This window comes from Calidris pugnax, unplaced genomic scaffold (genome assembly GCF_001431845.1).
Source record: "Calidris pugnax isolate Ruff unplaced genomic scaffold, ASM143184v1 scaffold188, whole genome shotgun sequence".
Classification (NCBI taxonomy): domain Eukaryota; kingdom Metazoa; phylum Chordata; class Aves; order Charadriiformes; family Scolopacidae; genus Calidris; species Calidris pugnax.
The window spans coordinates 11,704,828-11,730,563 of NW_015091257.1; the positions used below are offsets into that span (position 1 = coordinate 11,704,828).

General features: G+C 40.6%; 1 protein-coding gene across 2 annotated transcripts in view; it reads right to left on the reverse strand.

Annotated features, from left to right (window-relative positions):
• Positions 1 to 25,414, reverse strand: part of GEMIN8 (gem nuclear organelle associated protein 8) — a 42,384-nt gene extending 16,970 nt beyond the window's left edge. For both annotated transcript variants that reach the window (XM_014960440.1, XM_014960441.1), the window contains exons 1-4: positions 25,274 to 25,414; positions 24,395 to 24,446; positions 20,720 to 20,756; positions 17,554 to 17,980 (exon numbers count right to left, since the gene is read on the reverse strand). In XM_014960440.1, the coding sequence (XP_014815926.1) occupies positions 17,554 to 17,980; positions 20,720 to 20,722 (430 nt within the window). In that variant the 5' untranslated portion in view covers positions 20,723 to 20,756; positions 24,395 to 24,446; positions 25,274 to 25,414. The remainder of the gene's footprint in view (positions 1 to 17,553; positions 17,981 to 20,719; positions 20,757 to 24,394; positions 24,447 to 25,273) is intronic.
• Between the last annotated feature and the right edge of the window lie 322 nt (positions 25,415 to 25,736).

Here is a 25,736-nt window from a genome sequence, read left to right on the forward strand (position 1 = left end):
CAACATAAATACCTGCACCACATCTTTTAAACAGGATTTAAAACAGTTCAGAGGGGTGAAACATTTGTACAAATTTGTCATCCAAAATCCCTTTTGTAAGCCTAACTGGGAAGCAAGAACTCTATTCTGCGTGCCCAAACGTACCGCCACTTCCTGGGTACCCTCTGATGGATAATAATGCTCTATGCAGTGGAAATAGTTATGTGTTATACAGGGCTCCCCTCTTACGGGGACATTTCTACAACAACTGCCAGAAGATTTTATTCATCTTGAACTCCTTCACCTACCACTAACAAATGACAGTTCTCAAAACCACATCACAGAAACAGTTCGCTACTAATATGGGCACTTGTTCTTTTTTAATTTTTAAAAACCACGAAGAGGGACAGAGTGTCCACTCTGCATTAGTCACATACAGGACATGCTTCTCAGTGTTTGGTGCAACTTCCCTCTTCCCTCTTTCCCCTAAGACAGAGAGTTAGCTTCCACAAAACACATGACATCTGCAAACTCTAACCCAAAGTTAAGTATCCTGACATATCTGTGTCAAACATCTGCAGTTTATTTTCACACTGGAAAGTACTGTACAGAGCAGCCAACTGACTGTCTGTCAACCTTACTAAATGAATTATCCCCTGTACCTCATTCACAGAAAACAGATATTTTCACCGCTATAATCAGAAACTTCAATTCTGGCATCTGTTTGACACAGAAAATTTTTGTTCTGTCCTTTCAAACACCATCGACAGTTTTGTGTTGGTAGTCGAAGGGCGGGAGTGCTTGAGGGCGGGAGTGCTTGATTAGCAATCTATTCCAGACAGCAATTTCACTTTCTGTAATTTTGCTTTAAGGGCACACCCCTGAAGTGGGCTGCAGTGCCAGAATTCATGAGGAAACATATATTAGAGTCCATATGTGTTTTTGGAAGAGTCAGATTTATTTGGTGTGAGGCCATTTTAACCAGAAGGTCTGAATTAATAGAACTAACACTGCCTACAGAGAGCCCAGCATCATGAGGACAGGCTACAGCACCCAGGCTATGACTACGCTTGCATCCCGGTGAAAAACTCCCTGGGACACCAGAATGCCCACAAGTAGGTAGCACACTTTTAAGCATGAACTTGATGGAAATTACACTAAATAGTGTTAGACAGCAAACAAAAATCTGTGCTGGAAAAACAATGTCTCCCACTGGAGGTTACTCAGCAGACCTCTGGCAGGGTGATGAATCGAACTCCCTTGTGCCACAAACATAATTCCTGGTACTTCTGTATTGCCCACGGAAATTTTTTATTCATTAGTTCTGTAGCTGCATGCTAAAGACAGCTGCTTCCTTGCTTGCTTGCTGTAGAATGCTCTCCAATAGCTCATTCCACATAATAACACTTAAGAAAAATTAATTTCTCTGGAGATAGATAATGAATTCTTCTGTTTGGAAATTAAGTGGGTCTCTAGCAGAAGCTTTTTGATGGATGAGTGGATTACAGTTTAGTGTGCATCAATCTCCATTTTGTAGCACAGAGTAGTTCATAAACCCACAGATCCTAACATTAGCAATCAAAATAATAGTAACAATTTAAATTCCATTCTCAAAATTACCTAATGAACGTCTGGAATATATATTTTACTTTACACTAATCAGATATACTGCCCTCAACTTTGTAACCTGACTTGTACTATTCCATAGCTACTAGTTAAAAAATTCCAAGAGCGAATTACAGAGTTTCAGACACATAAATCAGCTCTACAGAGCCCAGGCAGAGGCTGGGGACAGAAATCTGCTAAAGGGACCCACAGCCTTTTGTAGCAAAGGCTGAATTTGAGCATAGAAGATGGCAGCTGTGCTGGTCATACCACTGGAGCTGTGTGGAGTATGTTGCAGTTTCAAATCAGTTATTTGTGGAGAGATACTACCATGACAAACTCCACTGTCAGTGACGGCGCTACTTGCTGTCATGAAAAATCAAGGTAAGAGAAATAAATGGGTATGTAAACTACTGCAAAGTAGCATTTCCACTTAAACACAGAGATAAGAAATAGATGACAGCATAAAGTTTTGTCATCTTGAGATGCACACTAAACTTTCTTTGGTGGGGCTGGAACAGTCCAACTGTTCTTACTTCCAGTAGTCTGGGTTCTTTCCATTACTTCAAAATTTATTTTAAAAACAATACAAAGCAATGCAACTCGAGCTAAATGTGCAACTACGTCTTCATCAAAAAGCTGACAACAAGCATCTGACAATGGAAAAAACAAACAAAGAAAAAATTATAAACTGTCTATAGCCCTAAACCTATAGGGGCAACCAGAAATTCTCTGAAGCAAGTACCCAATATTCATCCACGAATTAGGTGGCAAGGTTTATCAAAACACTAATTCTCAGCCCGCAGTAATGAAGTCCTCACCACATTCTCAAATCAGAGTTTCACACTCAGAATTTGTAAGTCATTGTGCTGCCAAGTTAAAATAAAACAAATAATTTTTTTACACAATTCTAAGTAGTTCCTCTTTCCACTTCACACAGACTAAAATAAATTGCTTTCTTTTACAGCATTTATATATTCATTCAACTACTGGCAAGCTTCCCTGATCATGGAACAGTATTTTGCAAATGTTCACAGGGCAGGCAAGCAGCTGCAGCAGTGGTTGGTTCCTGCACAAAGGAGAAGCATTGCTGACAGCTTCCTAATTGGTCAGTTCTATTTCTTCCCAAAGATGCTTTTCCTCTCTTGAAGCTCTTTTCAGAATTAGCTTATTCCTACCAAGTCCGGTTCTGCTGGGAAGTCAATCATTAACTGGCCAAAACCAGTTGAGACATCTTTTTCCAAACACAGCAAATAGCCTTTTTTTCTTCACCTTTAAGGAACACTGAGATCACTGCTTAAGTCACACTGTGTCCTGGGACATCATGAGAGATTCCAGTCGTTTTGAAACGAAGAAGCTGGGACTCTTTAGTCTGGAGAAGAGAAGGCTGAGGGGAGACCTTATCAATGCCTACAAGTATCTCAAGGGAGGGTTGAAGGAGGAGGGAGCCAGACTCTTTTCAGTGTTTCCCAGTGAGAGGACGAGGGGCAATGGGCACAAGTTGGAACATAAGAGGTTCCACTCAAATATGAGGAGAAACTTCTTCACGGTGAGGGTGACAGAGCCCTGGCACAGGCTGCCCAGGGAGGTTGTGGAGTCCCCTTCTTTGGAGATTTTTCAAGACCCGCCTGGATGCAGTCCTGAGTAACATGCTCTAGCTCTAGGCAATCCTGCTTCATTTTATGGATGACTTTTCATCTAGTATATCGCAGATTAAAAGAAAAGTGAAAAAATATAGACAACTACCTCCACCCTCAGGGACTGCCAAAAGGAGGATAAACAGTAACTAGTATCTTATTAATCACTAGCAACTATTTACATTTGGGGCTTCATATGCACACAAACGCCCTCTTACATACTTTCAGCAAAACTATGACCTAAGCCCTTCAAGATGTAAGTTATTTTCCCCATAGGCCTTTAGAAACTCAAATGTCTTGTTTCTTTTATTTCATAAAAAGGAGAACGTCATATACTTTCTGTAAGTTTGATCCACTTTGCTCTTCTTTCTCTGCAATATTCTTTCAGAAGCTTAAGTAGTAATAAAAAAAAAAAAAAAGTTCCTCTCTGGAATACATCCTTTTCTTATTAAAGAAAAAAACAACCTCAAAACCAAAACCCAAATAAATTCCCTTATTTGGAGAGAAGCCTCCATGGAGAGGCTTTTCAACATTAAAAGAAGATAAAAGTAGGGAGGATAATTGTCTGTGTTGGATTTTTAATGAAAGATTCATACCCAGCATTGTGTGGTTTCTTGTCCCATTTTTAGCTCTTCATATTTATACATCCAAGCCTTAGCTCACTGTAGGCAGTGATCATGTACCATCTGACGGCGTTTCTTACACGCAGCTCTCCACAGCTCTCTAGGTGCACACGTCCTGCAGTCTGCCACGTTCCTGGGCTCTGCCCCACACAAAGACAGCTACAGACCAAAGGCTTGCTCCCCTTAAGTATCAAATGGCCTTCACTGACTTTCAATTCCTTGCTTAGTTTGCATATTATTCTTCAAGGAAATATTATACTTTCCCTAGCCTTGATCTGATTTTTATTTTCCATGATTTCAGACTGACCTATACCCCTGCTCACATATTTGCCTGCTTATTTCAAATGATGAATGATTTTCTGTTACTGCTGCATCTGCACTTTTCTGAGCTTTCTCATCTTGTCTTAAATGCTACCTGAGCTAATCTTGAGCAGCCCACACGAACAGAGTTAAAAACACTACCCATTTCTACTGATTAAAAACTCCTAGTTCTCTCTTTGAATGCCACTTCCCACAAGCCTATCTGCTGTGTTAAATACTCTGCCCACACAGGCTTCTCGATGCAAAATGCCAGTTCCTTCATCTTCCTAGAAAAGCTAAGTACCTTTAGCATAAACTTACGTGAGAGTTTTTCTGAGGTGAGAGCATCAGGCCATTTTATTACGCCCATACTTGCATGAACCAGGCACACAATGGGGAAACCCAAAATCTTTGCCCAAAGACATTCCAACAAAATAAGGATTTAAATCTGAGCATTTGTAAACAGGATATTCAAGGAGTTTAATTTCTACAGAGCTCTATATTTCCAGAGGGCTGACACCTCAAGCATTAATCTTTAACAAGTGCAAAGCTTTGCAGGACAAAAGTTTCCATCAGTGGGGTCCTGTGAGATACAAACAATTGCAACTTACCCCATGTCTGTAAAGATAAAATATTCCGGATTGCCGAAAACAGCACAGACTTGCTTAGTGGAGTGTTACTTTGGAACACTAAGCAACCTACAGAAATTACTGAAACGTACTGGAAGAAGAGAGTGATGATTTTATAGCAGAATGAACATCCTCACTCTAGCTGCAAGTTGGCTTAGGGAAAACAGGCTTGGGTTTTATTTTCTTAACTTTAAAACTTTGTGCTTGCAAAAACTGCAACAAAAGGATTACAGATGACACAAGTAACTTCTCCCCTCCCATTTTTAACTGCAGAAGTTTGATCTTTAAAGACGTGGAGACAGCCTGGCCGTATCTTAACCACAGCAGCAGTCCAACCTATGCAGAAAAATCAAATGCCATAGCTGGCTTGAAAACAGTAATTTGGAATAAAAGTGTCCTTTTCAGGGGGCAACTGCCTGCAATGATAAGCTCTCAGTCACCAAACTCACAACCACCATGAAAGAGAACTACCACAAATGCTGAAGGTATTACAACACCAAGTATCTTCACTGTCAAGTTTTCCATCTGCTAGTTGAGGAGGGAACGAGTTAAAAGAAATTGAGTATTTCACCACATATATCTACAAGCAATGCAACATTCTCAAGAAAAAAGAAAACGTTCTGTTACAGGCTTTGAAGTAAGAGCAGATGTGATTCCTTGGCAGGCTTGTGGCCGTCTGAAACCATAGTTCTATGGACATTTTTCTTTCCTCAGCTACAAAAGCAGCTTATGCAGTTTGTGCTCCCTGTCTCCCTGAGCTGCATGCTCCAGCTCCCAGGCCCCTCAAGAGCACCACTACAATTATCTAAGGGGCCTCACAACGAATCCCACAAAAAAAATCCCCAAGCAACCCCAACAAGTTATATGTAATCACGGTGGTCTTGACACTACACGTGCTGAACTGAAGGAAGCACTGGAGTAGCACTGAACGGCTAGTTCTTTCTAGCCATTCTTTCTAGCTAGTTCTTTCTAAATTGCTTAACCTGGCTTTGGTACTGAGAAGTCATTGAATCACAACCTGACTCAGAACCTATTGGTAAAAGAAGGAAACAGTCTGAGGCAAGAGAGTGTGCTCCCCAAGAAAGACACAGTTGCAACAGGCTGCCTAAGCAGACAGCAAATAGATTTTGCAAATCAGAAGTACTCAGTTTGATACCTTTTCTTCCACTTTGATGCAGATTTTCTACACATTTTTCACTGAATTTCACTGAATTTTTAGAGTTGGAAGGGACCATAGAGATCATCTAGTCCAACTCCCCTGCTGAAGCAGGATTACCTAGAGCATGTTAGAGCATGTTACTCAGGACTGCATCCAGGCGGGTCTTGAAGATCTCCAGAGAAGGGGACTCCACAACTGAATTTCACTGAATTTTACAGAGGGCAGCTCTGTAGAAACAGGGCAAAATGACTTACAAGACAGCAAATGGAGAGAAACTTTGAAATCAAAATTAATTGAAAGCCAGGAAGTTAGAACCAATGCTTTCCACTTCCAGGTTTGCTACTGCATGCTATGTATCACTCTCAAGTTAATTAGCCACATGCCCCACTTCAATGAATCTGTAAATGAGTCTAATGGTTTCCTACCTGACAGAGAGTTTTAAAGAATTATCTCAGATTATTTTGAAATCTGTGGGTTAAGTAACAAAGTTACACAGTTAACTGGAGAATAAAGGAGCCGATTTCTGTTTTAGAAATGGGATTAAAAACCAAGAAGGGTTGTCTTGTGGTCTCCAAAACAAACCGCCAAAGATCCTAGATGGAAACAATACAAGCTTTCACGACTATGTTTACACTAGCAGTAGGCAACAGTGGTTACTGCCCAGCTAAACAACAAATCACCTTTCTTTTATTTTCTTCTATTACCTGCCACAATGAAACCCTTAAGAAGGGATATTCTTATCCCTAACTAGAAAATTAACTGAAACAAACATGAAGCAACCAGCCAACCCTAGTGGAACCCCAAGTGAAAGCCTGCTCTAGAAATCTGAGTGCTCTACATGTAATTCATAATGTGTTATAAGTGCATCTAGGATATAAAACACACAGGCAAGCCCAGCTTAACCTGGGGTCTGTATCTCACCAGAGACACCAAGGTGGCCAGACTGTACGCTTGTGCCATCTGAGAATTAAACAGCCAGGAAGTTGCTGACCGACCACTGCTTAGAAATTAGTAGAGGATCAGGCACTGGCAGCTGCCTCCAGTAAGGATCAAGTCTACAGCAATAAGATTAAATACAGACCAGCTGACTCTGCGCTCCCATCCCCCAAAACAACTCCAATCTGTCGCTGATGGCAACAATGCTGACGCCAGACAAAGACACCAGTGCTAGAGTAAACAGAAGGATTACTTAAATCTATATATAACTGTATCCATATATACACATACATATATGGCACAGGCAGAGGAGACTGAGCAAGGAAATGCTCAAATTTAAAAGTCCTTCTTTAAAAGCAAACCAGCACATTGAAGAAACACCAGTTTCGCAATTATTTTTCACATGTGCCCTGAATAGAAATTAAGCACATGCACTTGGAAGAAAATGTTCCATGATGTACAGAGTGCTAGACAGCTAAATAATACTGGAAGTTTGGTGCTTTCGGGCAAAAGAAAAAAATAAAGGAAGTAGCCTGTAACCATCTTCTAAATCAAACTCGCACATTCGAACTTTACATTGAAATTTCTTTCTTGACTCCAGCCACGGACTACTACACTGCTGAATTCAACTTTGTTTTATTGTATCACATGAGACTCAGTAATATATACAGGGAAATCCGTAACTTCATAAAAAACATTTGAAAAAAAATTTTGTGAGCAACCTGTAATCACGTCGTTGACTTTCTGCAAGGAAGCATACTCAGGCTAGGAACTGACCTTTCAGTCAGCTGGCAGGTCTGTAAGTTGGTATTACTGCAGAGATGTGGAATTAAGTAACAATCGCTGATCCAGACAAAATTAATTTCAGCAAGTAAATATGCATTTTTTCCATGCTGTTAGTAACTAGTGTGCTGCCTGACCAATCATTTTGAAAATGCCATCTGGAAAGAGGGTCGAAGTAAAGGAATCAGCAAAATGTATCACAACTTGTGAAAGAAAGGGCTGAGAGGTAGCTTTGGAAACTTAGTTTACTTCTGAGTTTCTCATTGCTCATTTCACCTTTCTAGTAAATTAAATGAAACATACTTAAAATGCACGAGGATAATTGCTATGGTCAGTATTAAAAACGCCACAAAAAACTATTGGGAAAATATGCCAGAGAAAACCTGCAGATGCGCGTCTACCGTACCTTCCACAAAAAGGAAATGTTTGACATTAGAAATAATTCCAGAGTCAGTTGCTGGAGTAGAAGTCTGAGCGCTGTCCCCTTTCAAAAAAGCAGCTGGCATCCTGCCCTTCAGCAAGTTAAGTTGTACTTTTTAGCAAGTGGGAGCTCCACGTCTCCCCCTCTGTCACTTCAATGGGGTAATTCACACATGAAGGAAGTGTTTCAGTGACTTGATGGCGAGAACACTTTACATGAGGAGAGCCATCAGCCTGAAAGCCCACCTAGCCTGGTAACTAATGCCAAAGGAAGGACTCAAAAGCAGGGAATGCAAATAACTACACATCACCAGCTTTACCTACTGAGAAATTAGAGATCAGAAAAAGGCAGATACTTCCTCCGGCACTCCTCCAAAGCCAGCCAGATGCCCTGCCATCTACCACTTCACCACCTCCTCCACTGATGCGTCAACACATGATGCAGTCTCCATAGTCTGGACTCTTAGACAATTTTTCAGCCTCCGTGCCACCATACTAGTGGCCAGAAATCCCAAAGCAATGACAACTGTTGAATTTTAAAGCAAGTTCTCCAACTCTTCTGCTCAGCAATCACATCAGAAATTGCAGACCTAGAAACGAAGGTGCTCTGCAAGGCTTGTGCAGTGAGAGAACTGCATTAACTTGCTAGTATTTGAACAACCATATTAAAATTGAGGCCCAGCATGTTCCTTGGAGACGTAGATTCCTTGGCAAAGTTTCTCCAATTTCTGCAAATCCAGAGCTGACTTTTAGAGCAACAACCACCATTTCAGCAACTACAAATGAGATTAAACCCAGGAGATTCTTATCCAGCTAAACGGGAACACTAACAATCAATAGTATAACACCCATGTTATTTATTTCAGTGCAAACCTAATTTCAGTGCAAATATCCATTTAAGATTTATTCTTCATTTTATACTGCCTCTATGATTTCAGTGTACTGCAGAGCAGTATTCTGGCAACTTAGACATCCTTGAAAATATCAGGGGGAAGCTCTGATATCCAGATAAACAGGTTTGGGTACTTTGGAGGCCAGTAACAATTCTAACAGCAATGAACAGCTGGATCAATCTGTCCTGAGTTCTTCGTCTGCCTGCAGCACAACAGTTTCTTGGTGTGTTGTCGTATCAGCCTTCTCTATTTTCCTGAAAAACAGGGAAGTGCTATTACCTCTCTATTACATGTCCAAATAAAAATAAAATAGACAACCATTCCTAGGGCAGGAGGTGCTTTAGATTCATTGGAATGGGATTCATGGCAGATCATCAGGAGGTAGCACAAGTGCTCAACCCAGCCACTGGAAAAGATAAGAGTGACAATGTTCCCTTGCACCTTGGGATTTGAGATGCATCAACTTTTGGGTATAAATGACTAGCTCCATTCCTCCTGGAAGGCATGGTTGGAAGAGAAAGATTATTATTTTGGATATGTGTTTCTAAATTCCAGCTGTGTTAAAAGCTTTTGTGGATCTAGTCCCAAATGGCACGTTCAAGGTCATGATGGAAGCCTGTAAAGACCACTCAATTCTGAGATGGGTAGCCTAACAGCCTCTGTCTCTCTCTCACTTGATTTTCAGCATGCAAGAAAATGAGTTTCGAAAAGACCAGGGCAGACAGAAGTCTCCAAACTCTCTGTTTCTGCCTCCACAGCACCCACATTTCCCTAATGACGATGGATATGGATGCTTCTGATAAAACCAAGGCACGGTGAGAGACGTTGAAAAGCAAATGGGGCCTCTGAAGTCAAACCCCACAGTCAAACCTCTTAAGTCAAACCCCATCAAAATTAGCAGTGGTAAATTATGTGTTTCCAAGCAAAACTGTACAAGAGGTTTGCTTTATAACAGAGACCTAAGACGTGTAACGCTTCAGATATTTTGCTGCCATGCCCTGTTGCAGATTCTGAGCAGGTTTTGTAGATAAAGAGCATAGAAAATACACATCATTACATCCTTTTCCACCTTGGTCCTTGACAATGCTTTTTGCAATCACGCCTGTGCTGTATACCCTGGAACTTTAAACATCCTTGCTACAGCAACGGTTTCGCCACATTAACTCAAAAAACATTGTGTAAGAAAATGCTTAACTCATAGCTTACGCCACCACTCCCTGCTTATAAGGTTGAGAATATCACGCTAGAGGCGGATGAATTCAGATTTATCAGCACAGAACTGAATCAGAGTTCTCTCCTAAGTAAAAGCATACGGAGATCCAGAAATATTGCATGTGGCACCTAGATGGGAGCCGTAATCATGGAATTTATGGGGAAATGGAAAAATGCATAAACTGTGAAGACAAACTGCCCGAGACGAGTGATTAGTAAGAGCAGCTTTTATGCCACTTTTCCCTAGAGCTGTGTCTGTCAGCATGGTCTCACCTGCTCTTTTCCACAGCAGCTGCAGCTGCTTTCACAGGCTCCCCTGCAGGGACAAAGAATGAAGACTAGAGGAGCCACTCAGAGCAGCTGCAGATGCTAATGGCATAAGCAAGCAGGCAGACCTGCCTTCAAAAAATTACCAGCACCAGTTCTGCATGTAAGTAGTGTCTGCATCTTCCCACACCAAACTGTTCCCATATGAAGCAATCTTCTAAAACAGCCTTCTAAAACCTATTTTTGTCTCGAACAAGAAGACCGGGGAGGAATTCCTTGTTCCACACGTGGCCTCGCAGCCATGTGGTCTGCCTGGTGACTCTCTGTGGAAGTTTTGCACTGTCCAGGTCTGTCACACCAATGCCCTTAAGCCTTGGGAACCACATGGACACAAAACAGGCACTGACACTCTACTTGTCCAACCTAAAACTGAGCAAGTGCATATATTTTCTCTGTAAAGAGAAAGTTCCAATAGCTAATCCATCACAGCGAGTAAAGTGACCATGTAAACGACAGCAAGCTACTGACCTGTTTCCACAGGATCCTTCTGAGACCAGCAACGATCAAGAAACAGCTATCAAAAGCAGATCTATCACGTGGATGGTGAGGGACGAGGCAGCTGAGAGGAGCAGTGATCTGTCCCCATCCTGCACATTTTACTCTCTCATCCTCAAGACAAGTCCAGTCAGAAGGAATTTTACCACAGCATTGATTTACTAAGAGCAGCAACAATGCAAGATTACCAGCCTTCTCTTACTGACTCACGAATAACTTAGGGATAACAGCTCTCTGGGAGAAAGGGTGGTTCATATCCCGTATTTGTTCAATAAAGATGATGTCGACATAGTGCCTTTTGGTCACAAGGATGACATTTAACTGTTAAGCAAAAGGTCTGGAATGAACAACTCTTCTCAGGTCATATTGTTCATTATTCTACCACCTGAGACTTCTGCTTACTTCCTGCTGAGCTATTCAAAATCCCTTAAATATGAACAAATTGAGCCACTCAACAAGCTGCCTGAGGTATGTACTATCTCCACTATAACAACAGGAACACATTAGAGACACATATAAAGGGTGAGAATTTCAAACACAGGTTTCCAAAGTTTAATACATATTTTCATATTAAGACAGCTTTGGAGGCATTCTTCATTTCCATCAAATGTAAGAGGAAATAGAGGTGTTTGACATCTTGGTATTCCCCTTAAAGCAACGTCGACACTGCACTTACACTGAACCAGATGAGCTGCTTTACCCATGCTCCTAGCTATAAGCTTGCTGTAACTCAAATGCCAGTACTCCACAACATGCTCAGGAAGAACTGAGCCCAGTGCAGACACTGGCAAACAGGGCAGAGGCATCCCAGGTCCCAGCTCCACCCGACTGTCCAGGCTACACATATGGGAGCATGGTCCACAGCATCCTCAGATGTCACTTAGGAGCTGAAACCTGGGGTACCTCTTAGAAGCAAAATAACAGGCCCAGCCTTGCACTTCCTTACTTTCGGGGTTGCCAACGCTGTCAAAGTCTCCGCCTGAGGCACATAACAAGTAAGTAAGACTTCACAAGTAATTTCCAGTTCTATACGTTAACCTTCTCACAAATCAACTGAGCATGCAGTAGAAGATATCCATCTCTCTCTGTATCTGGTCCGGTGATACAGAAAGTGCAGTTTCCTCAGCAGCACCTCAAGCTTTCTAGTGTATCTCTTCTGATAATTTGTGTAGCAACAGGTCCACCTGTACAACATAATGTCCATTCATGGCAAAATGTGTTGGATTGATAGGAAAGACATAGGTCCACACAGCAATCCTATATATTCTTCTAAGCTCAAATTATGTCTCTGGGAGGGGATACAAGGACATTTTCTTGACTATGCCATATTCTAGGAATGGCTGTGTTTCCAAATTGGTACTCTTAGTATAAAGATAACCTTGTCTCTTATGAAACGGATATAAAACTGTGCTTAACTATCGCTCTCCTAATACAATTCAGACTCTCTATTTTTTCAAGTACAGATTAGTTTTCCATATTAAAGCAGTGAAAACTGTGGGACTTTTCCTTGTCTCTCCAGCAAGAAAGCATTTTCTCAGCTGTTGGCTTCCAGTACCAAGTAACACAGCCTCTGTATTGGACACAGTGTGGGCACTTGAGAAGATTCTGTGGCTTCACAATAAAAGGTTCAATCCTCAAGAGCAGAGATGTGGTACAAAAGGAAAGCCTTTCACATTTCTCTTTCAATTCACAAAAGAATGTGCTTCAAAAGCATCTCTCAAGCACCCACACATATTGCAGACAGCACTCTTATTTCACAGGCATTTCTCAGAAGCTTCAGCAATTCAACTTCTAAAGATAGCGGTAAAAGTTCATGTGACAACAAGGCTGACAAAGCCAAAGAAGTTGAGTAGACATTTGGAAGGTCACTATCCACACTGCTTTGAGGGTTTAGGGTAAGGAATACAAAATGAAAAAGATGCTGGTGTCCAAGAGTAAGAATTTGAACTGCAGTCTGATGGGGAAAAAGACAGACGAAGAACAGGGAGAAGCATCATCTACCCAAAGCGAAGGAAAAAAGGAGAAGATGGTGGCAAAAAATGTGCATCGAAGTCTATTTTCGATGAAGAACATAGGTCTTAAAACCAAAAGCTTCATGGATCTGGTACTATTCAAAACATGGAAAGTCCCATTATCCTCTCTTCATGAGGCGTTGGCAACCATCATCTTTCAGAGAAAAAGAAACTCGAGGGAAAAAACCTACAAATTGCAGATTTGAAACAAACATCTTCATTCACCATTTCCTTTCAATCTTTGTTAAAGGTTTTCCATCTGGCATGAAAATTTTAAGTTGAAACAACATTATTTTGGGAAAAGCTGGAGGGCATGTGTGGGCAATACAGACACCGGAAAAAAATAGTCATAGCATTAACAATTGACAGACTATTATCCTTCAGTAATGAACTGACATGGTGGTACTTTCCTTTGCTTTTCTTTGTTTTTAAATAAAGGCCACTGTCTCATTGCCTGTTGACTACTACAGAATGGTTCTCAATGTACTCGTAATGCTGTATTCACTCAGTTACAGTAGTCATTTTCTCTTAGATGTAAAAAGGGAACAAAGAAAAAAATTACATCTCAAAGGCTAAACTGAAAAGTGTAATAAATACGTGCAATTAGCCTAGTTACAGAATTGTAAGGCTTGGGAGTCTCCCTTTCTTGGTTTTTGTCCTTTTAATTCTTGCAGATATAAAGAGGTAACTTACAGTATTGTGTCCTTTACATCTAGGATGCTTGCAGAATTCAGTATGCTACCTAGGTCTGACAGGTATGGTAACCTCAAAAAATAACTTCTTGCTTTTCAACAGCCAGAGGGAAGACTTTTAAATGCAACTAAAAACATCCCCAGGAAGCACAGTATATTAGGATCACCATTACATGAAGAACCAGAAAAACAGACCAGCCTGACAAGAAAACTCCCTAAAAAATAGATTCATTAGATAATTATGATTGCCTATGAAGAAACAACTGAAGAGGAAAGAAATTAAAACTGTCTGTAAGGGTTTTTAAGGAATTTTAATCAAATGCACTGTATATCTAGAATACAAGATAAGTTTGTAGCTCATTAATATGTGTGAGTTCGTACTGCCTCAGCAAAATTACTCTGGAGCATTCCAGGAACACATAACTTGACTGCAACACATGACATGAACATAAAAACCAGCAAGAATTTGACATGAATTCAAAGACAAAAAAAGAGATTGTTTTCAAAGAGGTTGTTTGTGAATAACTGTATCACTGCTGAAGTGTTAAAACATGCAGCAAGGCTCAGTTTGCCAGTTTCAAAGGCTTTACTGTGCAAGTCAGCCAATCACTGCAAATGCCCACTGTGAAAACAAAACAAAACAAAAAAGTCACTACAGAAGTTAGGAATCTGCTTGTTCTTTAAGTTTGTGTCAGTGACTGAAAAATGAAATAAACCTGAAGTCTTCTTCTTCACCTAGTCTGACATGATGGCTTGCTTATCTTTGAAACTTTCCTCTTTGCAATTAGGGCTAATATTTGTATTTCACCATCCAGACTCAAATACCTTTCCCACCCACATCTCAGGCCTATTTAAGTCTCCCACAGTTAAAGTAAGCAAGATCCTATCCCCTAATGTCTGTGATCACGTTTACCTCCAGCAGACTCTGGATCAGGCATTAGAAGTGAAGAGTCTGACATCACCTAGGATTCATTTTAGTCCATTTGTTATCCTTCTACATGTTGATGAGACATGGATCACGTGTGGGAACCAGCTAAATCATTCTTGGTAAATCAGGACTCCCATTACTCAAGTCCAAAACAGCTGCATCGATATGGCGTAGTATTTCCTAATTTTGTAGGGCTTATATAACACCAGACTAATGGAAGTCATCCTTCTCAAAGATAAATGAGACCTACACCCTCTGTACAAGTATCCCCTTCTTTATGTGCCAGATTCCCCTTTCTATTTGTCCTGCTCTTCTTTTCCCATGTGTCTCACAGTTCAGTAAGTTGCAATAAACATGTATCAAACTCTAGCATAGTGTTCATTTTAAAAGAAGAGCAACCCAGGTGTTTTCTCCCAAGTGCATATCAAGGTGTAGTGGTCAAAGGCTGTGAATGCCACCTGGAGCCCCTTATTTATGCCAGAGAAAGAAAATATGAGACCCAGCCTTCCCCTTAACATTTCCTAAGAGCTGGCTTATAATTCACCTGATCGTCAAGGTCACTATTGGTATTCTGCTTTGACATAGCCAAACATACTCATTCAATATAGAGAAAATTAAAACTCTTACCTCAACATCACAAATGTCTCTTCCAGAGATGGATGCCTAAATTTCAGGCATTACTAAGCCTTATAGTGCCCAAGTTTCTATACAAAACTGTCCTAAGGTAGGGGCCCAGGACATACGGTTTGGGATTAAAAGGAAAAGGCATCAGGAAGGAAATACTTAAGTAACTGCAGGTTTCCTTTGTGGATGCATTACCTCCATCTTCTTGAGCATCAATACATAACAACAATCATTCTTCGGCATAGTATGAAACATATAGCATGATAGTGTCATTATGGATTGCAGCTTAATGAACCCCTAAACTTCATTTTGTTCAGAAACAGCATCCAGGAAAATAAATAACACTACCTCATAAAGTACAGTGGTACTGCGTTCAACGTGGTTTCCACACCAGCTCATTTCCACACCATCAGGGAAACAATTTCCCCCTCCTCCTGCTGCTTACATTTCTTCTTTTGAGAAACTTCAGACTTCAAAATATGTACTATTTTACTTTTGCCCCCACTACGCAAGAAAAAATTACTTCTGAACAAGATCATACCATATTTTTAATTACTTATAAAATTAGCATTTAGATAGCACTGTTCACCTGAGAGTTCTGTGGCACTTTTAAATTTCAATTAAATTAAGTACTTGTTTACTTTCTCATATTTTGAGGAATTACAGATGATTATTATTATCCTCGCTTTATCATGGAAACTATTAAGGAAACAGGCTTGCAGTAACTAAAGACCAGATTCTGCTGAAATTTGCATGAAGATCTGAAATACTGCTGCTGAAGTGAATGGAGTTACACTTACCCAGAACTAAGCTAGTGCATGGCACACAGCAGAAACCTAATTATTCCAAAAGGTTCCGAGCACCGCTGTGGCAGAAGGAACAAAAGTAAAATCTGTATTCTGAGTCACAAACTTCCCAATTCACCAGCTCATCATAAAGAATCAAATCATATTTTTAGCCAGAGTAGCCAGTGAGAGGTCAGGAGGAGATTAAATAGCTATACCAAGGTCATATAAGATACTCATGACAGAGAACATCTCTGAGCCCAGATTTTCCAATTTCTAGGATACCACTTTAATCACTTGCACACCTTTAAACATCACTAACCATAAGGACAAAATAAATCCAAAGAAAATGTATTGCATTTCTAGAAGTAGCTGAGCATCTTAAAGCATCCCGTACCTCATTAAAGGAACATTTCAACAGAGAACACCAGGCTGATTCTGCGAAAGTATGACAAAAAAAGCAAAGGGATGATGTCAGGCACTACCACTGAGCACCTCAACTCACCTTCCTCTGCTAACTGTGTGTGCATCATACTGACAGGAAGTGTGAAGTTAAGCTCAGGTGTTTCAGCTCACCAGATGCCTTCTGATCAAAGAACCTAAAATAACATGATTTTTGTCTCCCCCTCCTAATCATTGCCTTTATTATGCATACTTACAACATTTCCTTCTTTCTAAGAAAGAAGAGAAAGCTCTATTAAACATTCATTTTGGGTATTTCCTATTGGAGTCATGTGGAAAAAGTTGTTTTCATCATGCTGCTTTCTTAAAATAGATAATAAATTTGCCTGCAACGTTTGTATATGAAGTAAAATGTCACTAAGTACAATATAATCTTTTATTTCTTTTAAGGATTTCACAGAAACAAAGATGACCAATACCTCTGAAGATCAAGAACTGACAAAAATCTTAAGCCTTTAGCTTATATTCCCTGCTTGAGGACTTGGGTCCAAATCAAGATGCAAAACAAAGAGAAACTTTGAGTATGGTACAGAATGAAGAGTACCCTTGGGATGCAGGGGGAGAAGAAAACAGTCATGGAATTTTACTGTGGGATTAGCCAAAGAACAACAAACAAAATGGCTGCTCCGTGCTATAAAATACATTGAGGCTTACTCTAGGGTTTAGTGTTGTAGTAAAGCACTTCCTCTGGGCTCCCCTCTCAGACATATAGCATGTTAACTAGATTTAACCATAAAAATTCTGGAGTTTTTCCTGCAGCACTGAAGATGAATATCGCCTTCTGGACAAGTATGTTATCCTCCTCTTTGCAGTCCAAGAGGAGAATCACACTCTCTCCCTCAATGAAAAAAACTTCAAACATTTTCTGACATACGTCTAAGGAATGATACTTAAATACACCCATCAGTTATGCCTGCATCATTCTGTTTGGCTTGCTCACTCGCAGCACCTATTTCCGTGAATTGTTACAAAACCTGTGAACGTTGAAGCCATCCATCACTCAACACTATGGCCACCAGATACCAGAAAACACAGACCAAGCATGGACTTACGCAGTTCTTCCCGGTGCCTCTCTGTCTGTGCAAAAAACTGCCGAAGCTCCTCTGTGATCTCCATGTTACTCAAGTCATATTCTATCTCCCCTTCAGACTCAGAGTCCTCCTCCATTTCAGAGTCCCAGTCAGCATCCTCCCTCCCTTGGTGGGCATCTGTGTACTGCTGAGCTCCCCCACCGTACTGAGCTCTGCCATGTGGGCTACAGCTGGAAAAATAGTTGTGGGTGTGTGGGAGATCATTCCCATCCCAATCTGAGTAGCGGCCGCTTGGAGAGGCTGCAGAAGGATGCCATGGTAGGTGATAAAGGGACTCCATGGCTTTCCTGTAGGCTTTCTGGTGTCTACGCATCCAGCGCATGGCTAAGTCATAGTGCTTCCAGTATCTTGCGTATACTTTCTGACAATACCAAGGCTCCGTGTCTTCCTGTGGCCAAAAAAAGGAGGGGGAAAGAACACCAAGAAAAATATATGTAAAATACAGAAAACAAATGGTAATCGAGGAGAGAAACACTATAGACACAAGCACAAAGTCTGCTTTTTAATCATTAGTTATCCTTTTCCTATGATAAACCATATAGAACTGAAAGAGAAGGGCTGCCATTGACACAGTGCAAGTGCACTACACTTCATCGCTCTGAAAAGAAATTCCTTTTGCGTGAACACAACTACCACCAAAGGATTAATAGTAGAGAAGTTGTAGTGTCCAGAAGGAATTTTCGAAGTGTTTGTGTTCCTACAGTAGGAATCAGTTCATTTTAGAGGAATTGCTGTGCGGATACGTTCCACATTTCCTTGGCCACTCAAGTGAGTTGCAAAAACTGAATCATTCCAAGGTGTATGCATTACAACTTACACCTGATTTCCAAATCCGCAGACAGAAAACACAAGAGATTAAAATTCCTCCATATTAAACAAAGGCATTCATTTTATCCACTAACATATTTCCTCCATCTGCCTGCCAAAATAAGTTTCTCAGAAAAGGTCAAATGGCAATTCAGCCAAGTTCATATATCCATCATGGCCTCAATCAAAAACAAGACTGTATTTAGCCCAGTGCAAGCTGCCAGTAAATCCCCCTTTTGTACTCATCAGCAACCAACAGATTAAAAGAGGTAATAAAGTACCACTGATAAAGTATATGGAAAAATAGTTCTATAGAATGAAACATACTGTAACACACCTTCTCCTGTCTTCCAGCTAATCTTAGTTTTCCTGAAAAAACAGTTTCCTGCTGTTCAGATTCCAACAGCAACTACAAAGCCCTACAGTCCCTCTAGCCTTAAGCCTTCTTCCTACAGGCCACTTCATTTCTCTTTTCATCCTATTCTCAAAAAGAGGGGATAATAAAGGATCTTAAGAGAAGGCCATAGAGTGAACTAGAGCCTAGAACACGTCAGACAAATAGAAAATGTTTTTTCCTTTCCCCCACATCTTAATTTCCTCACAAAATATTTTACCTGGGCCAAAACAGAATGCTTGTACTTTAAATTGGAAGAATTTTAATTAAGCCGTGTTTTGGCAAACACTTAAAACTATGGCAAGATTAGCTGAGATTTTCAGAGACGAATGTGACGTTTGCAGTCCTTGATTAGTTTGTATGCCCTCTTTTAAAAAAAAAAAACCAAGACAAAAGTCTTTCTTTAAGCATGTTTTCTTGATCTGCACTGGCACCATTCTGTAGCCTTAAAGAAATGATCCTCTGGAAAAACAAAACAAAACAAAACAGAAAACAAACCTAAGAAATATTTTCCATTTCATGCTAACAATATCAAGTGAGGTTAATTCCATTTACTTACATTTGTTTTCACTTTCTGGTTCTCAGGCAATAATGCAAATGCTAGAGTTTGGAATAATAATTGTAACTCTCATGTTTCCCTCTTTCTGCAAAATTGAGCACATTATCCTATAAGAGATCCACAAATGTGTTGTCTTTTTAAGCTCATTGGTAAGTGCTCTCAGAAGCAGAACACGTCTGACTAGTAGAGTCCGTAAAGAAAACCCACTACAACAAACTTGCATTCCCTAAGAATTTCTGATCAAAAAATTGTGCCTATTTGTGAAGGGCTATGGAGATCACCTATGCAATTTAAAAGACCAGACTGCAAAGTAAAAATTCAGGGAGGTGAAACTTCATTCTGATTCTTCTCTTGGTCTAACAGCGTGCTGCTACAATACCATGCATTTCAGAAGATTTATTCCTAAGATAAGTGGGCGCAAGAAAAGCATCTGTCTTCCATATGGAATTTCTTTATTCTTAATCATCCTGCCACCTAAAAGCTAGGATGAACAATGTTTTATTTACTGTTCTTGCTTTGCTTAAGAATGTCACACTGACTCCTCATCCTGCAGCAGTCAGATGAGAACGTCCTGTTGTCAAATCTAATACATTTGCAGGTTACTTTTAGAACATTTTGTATATTTTTTCCACTACTTAAAAATCTAGTTTTGAAACATTGTGAAGCTTGACACAAGTAGGTATCTCCTACATTTCATCTATTTCCAAAGAAGACACCATATTCTTTTAAAGCACAAAAATTATCTCCAGTTCTTCTAAAATGTTTCTAAAAAGAGCCTTGATGACTTTACTGAAAGCTCTGGAATCCAGCTGGCTGATTTGTCTTGCTGACTAGCTCCAGTTGTTAATTTAGGGGAAAGGAAGACAAAAAGCTAGTTCATGTAGACAGAACTGTGATGCTGGTGCCTGTCCAACTACATTTTGTGTCTTTTTTGTTGAAAGTGACCCTTGAAGACCCCTTTTACATTTGAAAATTAAAAATACATCTGTTAAAAAAGAAATTACAGAAATGTTTTACATTGGGGTGGAAAAGGGAAAGGAACACTTTAAAGCCTAACGTAATTCTATGTCTGTGCTTTTTCAGCTGCGGAATAAATGGAAATAAGAGATTTCCTCAAGGAAACAAAAGCTATAAATCTAAAGAAAATGATCAGAGTTCTCTGTTATTTTCCTGTTATGTCTCTGGAGTCTTCCCAGGAGTAGACAAATCACTCACTGTTGTAATGTGAATTCTATTTTCAAAGCCATTTAGCTACTTTCACTTCTAATTTTTACATGTCTGCACTGACAGTTCAGTAAGTGTTTATATGCATTTTGTATATAAAATGTGACTAAGTTATCACACAGAAACCCATAAAGACCACTTACCATCTCTTGTGGAGTCTGTTCTGGTGATCAAGGTGAACTAGAAATGAAAACAGTATCTTTTTAATTCATAAAAAGAAATATATTAAGATGGTCACAAGCACTGAATAGATTTTTCTTAAACTTGAGTACTATGGCCTACAGTGATTAAATATCCCTTCTCCATTGTAGATAGCTGAAGTCTCTTATTTGTAGCTTTTTATTAGCGTAAAAATCCCATTCCTGAAAATTCTCCGCTACAATAAGAAGGTTAAAAAGGAGCCTTCTATACAATGCAGCCTGAAATACTGGGACTGAACACTTTTTTTTCCCCCATTACCTTTTTGTCTTTCCTATTTTCTCTTGCACTTTATGCTTCTACAACCTTTATTTTCCAAATTAATGCCAAAAAAAAAAAATCATAAACTTAAATGAAACACACTCTTCTTGCTTTTTAGTGGTGTCTGCATAGGGACATCTATAAAAGAAGCAACTACCATAAAATAATTAAACCCATCTTGACTCCATTCAAGTAGCAAGGTTTCTTTTTAAAACTATAGTGCACTTATAACCACATACAATCCCTTTTTTCAGACATCTGATCCTTCCTCCCATAAAACACAAGCCAATTCAGGTTGCAATCACATTTTTGAAATGTGAGGCACAGGCTAAAGGAAGAGGGGCAACTGGAGAGGAGAAAAAAAAAAGGGAGGGCTGGAGAGAGGGAGAACAAGGTATCTACAGCTTTTAGGCAGGATTCAAAATGACCATCATTTTCAGTGTCATTTACCAGCATGAATCACTGAGAAATATTCTGAATCTCCTCCCTATCTGACAACTATTTTATTATATTAAGATGTTAGCTGTTTTGTCTGCGTATTTTTCCTGATGGTCTCGTGCACAACTTGAACTTTATGTTAGGTGAGCACCAGTGAAAGGTAACAGAAACTCAGTACAGCAAACCACCACTGCTACCTCTAAGACAAATGCTATGCCCAGCAACGCTGGAATATAGCCAAGACTGCTCTTAGAACTGTTGTAGATTTACACCAGCATAAACCCAGGATTTTTCAAAATGCATATGAATACAGTACATACACCAGTTGTATGTACCTCAGATTTAGCAATGCTGATTAAACAGCAATTTTTGATTCTTAAGATAAGCTGTATTGCATGAAAGGAGAACAGGGATGGGCCATGTTCAAAGAAAATGGAAATCATGCAGCTACCACAAAGGCAAATTACTGTCTTTTGCAAAGCCAACACCAAGCTCAAACCCATAAACAACCCATAAACCCTTGGTTACACCAACCTATCTACAAGAAGCCCTACATACATAAGCAGTCCCAGTGCAATCACAACAACTCATGCAAGCAAAGGATCTGACATGAGGCAACCAAAGTGTATGAATCCATTGTATTCTCTCCTTCACGCTTGGAGGAAGAAGAAAACCCAGTGCTGAGGTCACTGTAAAACATTTTAGTCACTTGTAACACTTGAAACTCACTCAATACATAAAAGACTCTTGGGCTATCCCTGCTTGTTCACTTCAAATATTTCCCACGCTAGCCCTCTTCAAAACTTTTATCTCCACTCTCATGACATACACATGTACTTTTTGTCCCTTTGCCAAATTCAGCTGGATACTGTCAAGGCTGCCATACTGTCTTTTTCTCATACTTAAAAATCTAAGGCCACTGAAGCCTAGTCTTCCATTTTCCACTTCAGAAAAAGCATGTGTATTTTGTTTTCATGTTCACTCTAATTCCTACATGACAAAAGACTCTTTGAACTACCTTCAGCATAAATAGAAATCAGATTCAGAGCATAATGTAAACACACTTTTTAAAGTGAAGTCTGACACTTTATTATTAATAGCAACCTGTACACATGCTCTCTGAAGGGGCAGGAGGGGAAAAACCCTGGCAAAACTATCCAACTATACTAGTTTGCTGAATATGAAAAACCTGTTTTGCCAAACAGAAAATTTAATTATTTTCATAAATTATTTATGAAACATTAGGCTACATATATAAAGCAGAGTATAATGATGTTGCAAGCCGGGATAATAAATTAAAGAATGAGTTTGTTTTACTTTCAGCTGAATAAATACTCCAAAACAAACTACATAAAATATGAAACATGTCAAGAAGCAGAAAATAAACGTGATAACTCTACTTCTGTAATTTATACTTTTAAAAATAAAATATGGAAACAACTGAAAATATGAAATTCACCAGCAAATGTAGAATTTAAAATGAGAAAGACATTTGCTTAACTATTGTCATAAATGATGGAAAAGTTATTTTTTGGTAAATGTTATTACTTCCTTTTCTGAGCTTTAAAACATTTTCCCACTCATAATTAAATACGGATGTACTCCCTTTCAAAAAAAAAACCAACCACGCCTGCCTCCTTGAGACCAACTTGAGGCAAGTAAGCATTAGTGAAAATAAATAAATCTGATCAAAGCAATGACAGCATTTAATTCCACTGGAGTCAAAAAAGTTGGGACAATGTCTATCATACTGTGAGACACAACCATGGAACACTTTTTTTATAACTTGGTACTTTAATTGATACTCTGGGAGCAAAGCCCTCTAGTGTTGTGCTGATATAGTGCTACCACATGGCTGCCACACTGGAGGTGACATGCACAGCTCAGAAAGACCTACCAATGATGGAATAAGGAGGGTTTGGCTTTATTGAGAACACCGAGGAGCACAAGATTAATTAGCCTGTTGGATAGCATTAATGTTAAAATACAATAGAAGATGTTATTACAGGAAGGTGAAGTTTCAATAAATTCAACAGATTTCAGCAAAAAAAACATTTATATAAAGCTCTCCTGAAAAAGCAAACTATGTTTAAATCGAAAATGCTCGAAACAACAGTCAGCTGACCACATCCTTTGCCCACTGCTGCTTTTGTCCCTGCTCCTTTATCCTGTAAGTGTTCTTCTGTCGGGCCAGTGACGTCCCTACCTCAGTGACGTCCCTACCTCAGTATCCAGTTTCTGGCAATGGGTAGTAAGAGATGCTCAATAAAATACAACACTAGAGTATGCACAAAGAAATTGCTTTTCTAGGTACATTTCTCCTGATTTCAGCAAGAGGCAGTTCAGATACTTTTTTCAGCTCCAAACTGCTTTTGGCGTTTAAAGCCAGAATGCCTCATTTCTCTGAATCCATGAATACTAAGTGCTTCCACAACAACCAACGGCAGTAAGTTTCACAATTTAAGGTGTTAAACACCAATTTGCTGTGTATTTTGAGCTCACCCTACCGCACATTCTTTAAAAAGATCTGAAGAGTTCAGTAAGAAAAGCAGGCCATGTAACAACATCAATAGTGCGCATCTTCCCACAAACACCTATTTAATTTTATACTTCTAATTCTTACTCTTGGTGCAGAATGCCTGAAAAGTGTTTTGAGACTTTGTACTTCAGATTGATACTGTGCATTGATGGTGTATGACGTTAACTTTAATACTGAAGTGCCCTAGTTACAGTCATGCAGAAATTTAAGCCTGTGATTGCTGAGACAGTTGGCGGTGTAAGTATTAAGAATAAGAATTCCCAACACTATACACTGCGTTGCTGTTTGTGAAGGGCTGTTAACAGATCTGTTCAGTACTTAGGATACAGTTATGGCTGGTTGTCATCCCAACATGAGAGTCAGTTGGGCTATAAAGACCTACCTATCGTTATGATGTTTTCACACCAATGTCCTTACACCAATAGCAGCAATTCCTGTGAATGGAAGGGAAACAAACCACATGTAAGATAAAATTATGTTCATTGCAGGGCCAAACCACATTTAACCACTAGACCTGCACACAAAGCATGCAGATCAATCTTCAGCATATATGTTATGGCTCTTTTGACCTGAGCAGAGCCTGACAGAGTGTAATCCACTGCTGCTCCCAAAAAGGGCGTCTTTCTTCTCCAAGATCCAGGATGCAAACCCAAAAGCTATTTTGGGCCCAAAATCAGAGGTCAAAAGTGAAGTGCTAAAGGCTGTACAATTATTAGTACCCCCAGTTATCTTACGTTTCATATATGGCTTGTCAGTTTAGTCATGAACGAGGAAGCAGATAAAACTTTTAGACTGTTACTTCGAAAGGCAAAATTCCTTTCTCACAGATGCCGTACCCAGACTCCCATCTGAGACTTTAGGCATCGCCCCGATCACAAAACCGATGAGCAGCTTCTCGCCTCTGCCAAACAGGCCAAATCATTAAATCTGCGGGGTGGCAGGAGAACAAGCCCTCAGGCCAGGCTCACCCCAGCCCCAAGGCCCAGCACACGGAGGGCCCCTCAGCCCGAGCCCCCGCACCCCCGCCTCGGGCCGGGGGCCGACATTTTGCAGAGGAAAGGAAAAGCCCCTACAGCCGACCCGCGTCCCACAAACGCCGCCCCTCCGCCCCCGCCCGGGCTCCGAAAGCAGAGCTCCCTCCCGAGCTGCTCGCCTTCCCGCTCGCCCCGGCTGCCCCTCCCTCAGCCGTCCCGCCGCGGCCCAGCGAGGCGGGAGGCCTGGACCGCACCCTGCGCCGCGGCGCTGCCATCCCCGCACCCACCCGGGAAGCCTGGGACTCTGGAGAGCGAGGGGAGCCGAGCGGAGCCGCCTCCGGTACTTCCTCCGTTCCTCCTGTCCGGCCAGGACGGGCCCGGCGCGGTGCGGCCCAGCGAGGGGAGCTTCCTCCTGCCGCTTCCGCCCGGGCCCTCCCCGGTCCCGCGGCGCCATCTTGTGGGGATGCGGGGAGACTACGGGGGGGGTTCGACTCCCTGAGGGGCTGCCATGGCTTCCCGCCACCGCCATCGGCTCCGATCTGGCAGGGAGGGCTCCCCTAGAGCTCCTCTCCCGCCATCCGAGCTAACGGGGATTTCTCCTCTCTACTCCCCTTGCTTTCAATTAGTACTTCCAGTACAAGAAACTCACATTTTATTCCCATCTTTCAGCTCTCCTGGTGTGCTAACTCAGCTGCTTGCCTGCTGAAAATCCCAGTAGACCATATTGAGACAATCTCCCTTTGTTACCTG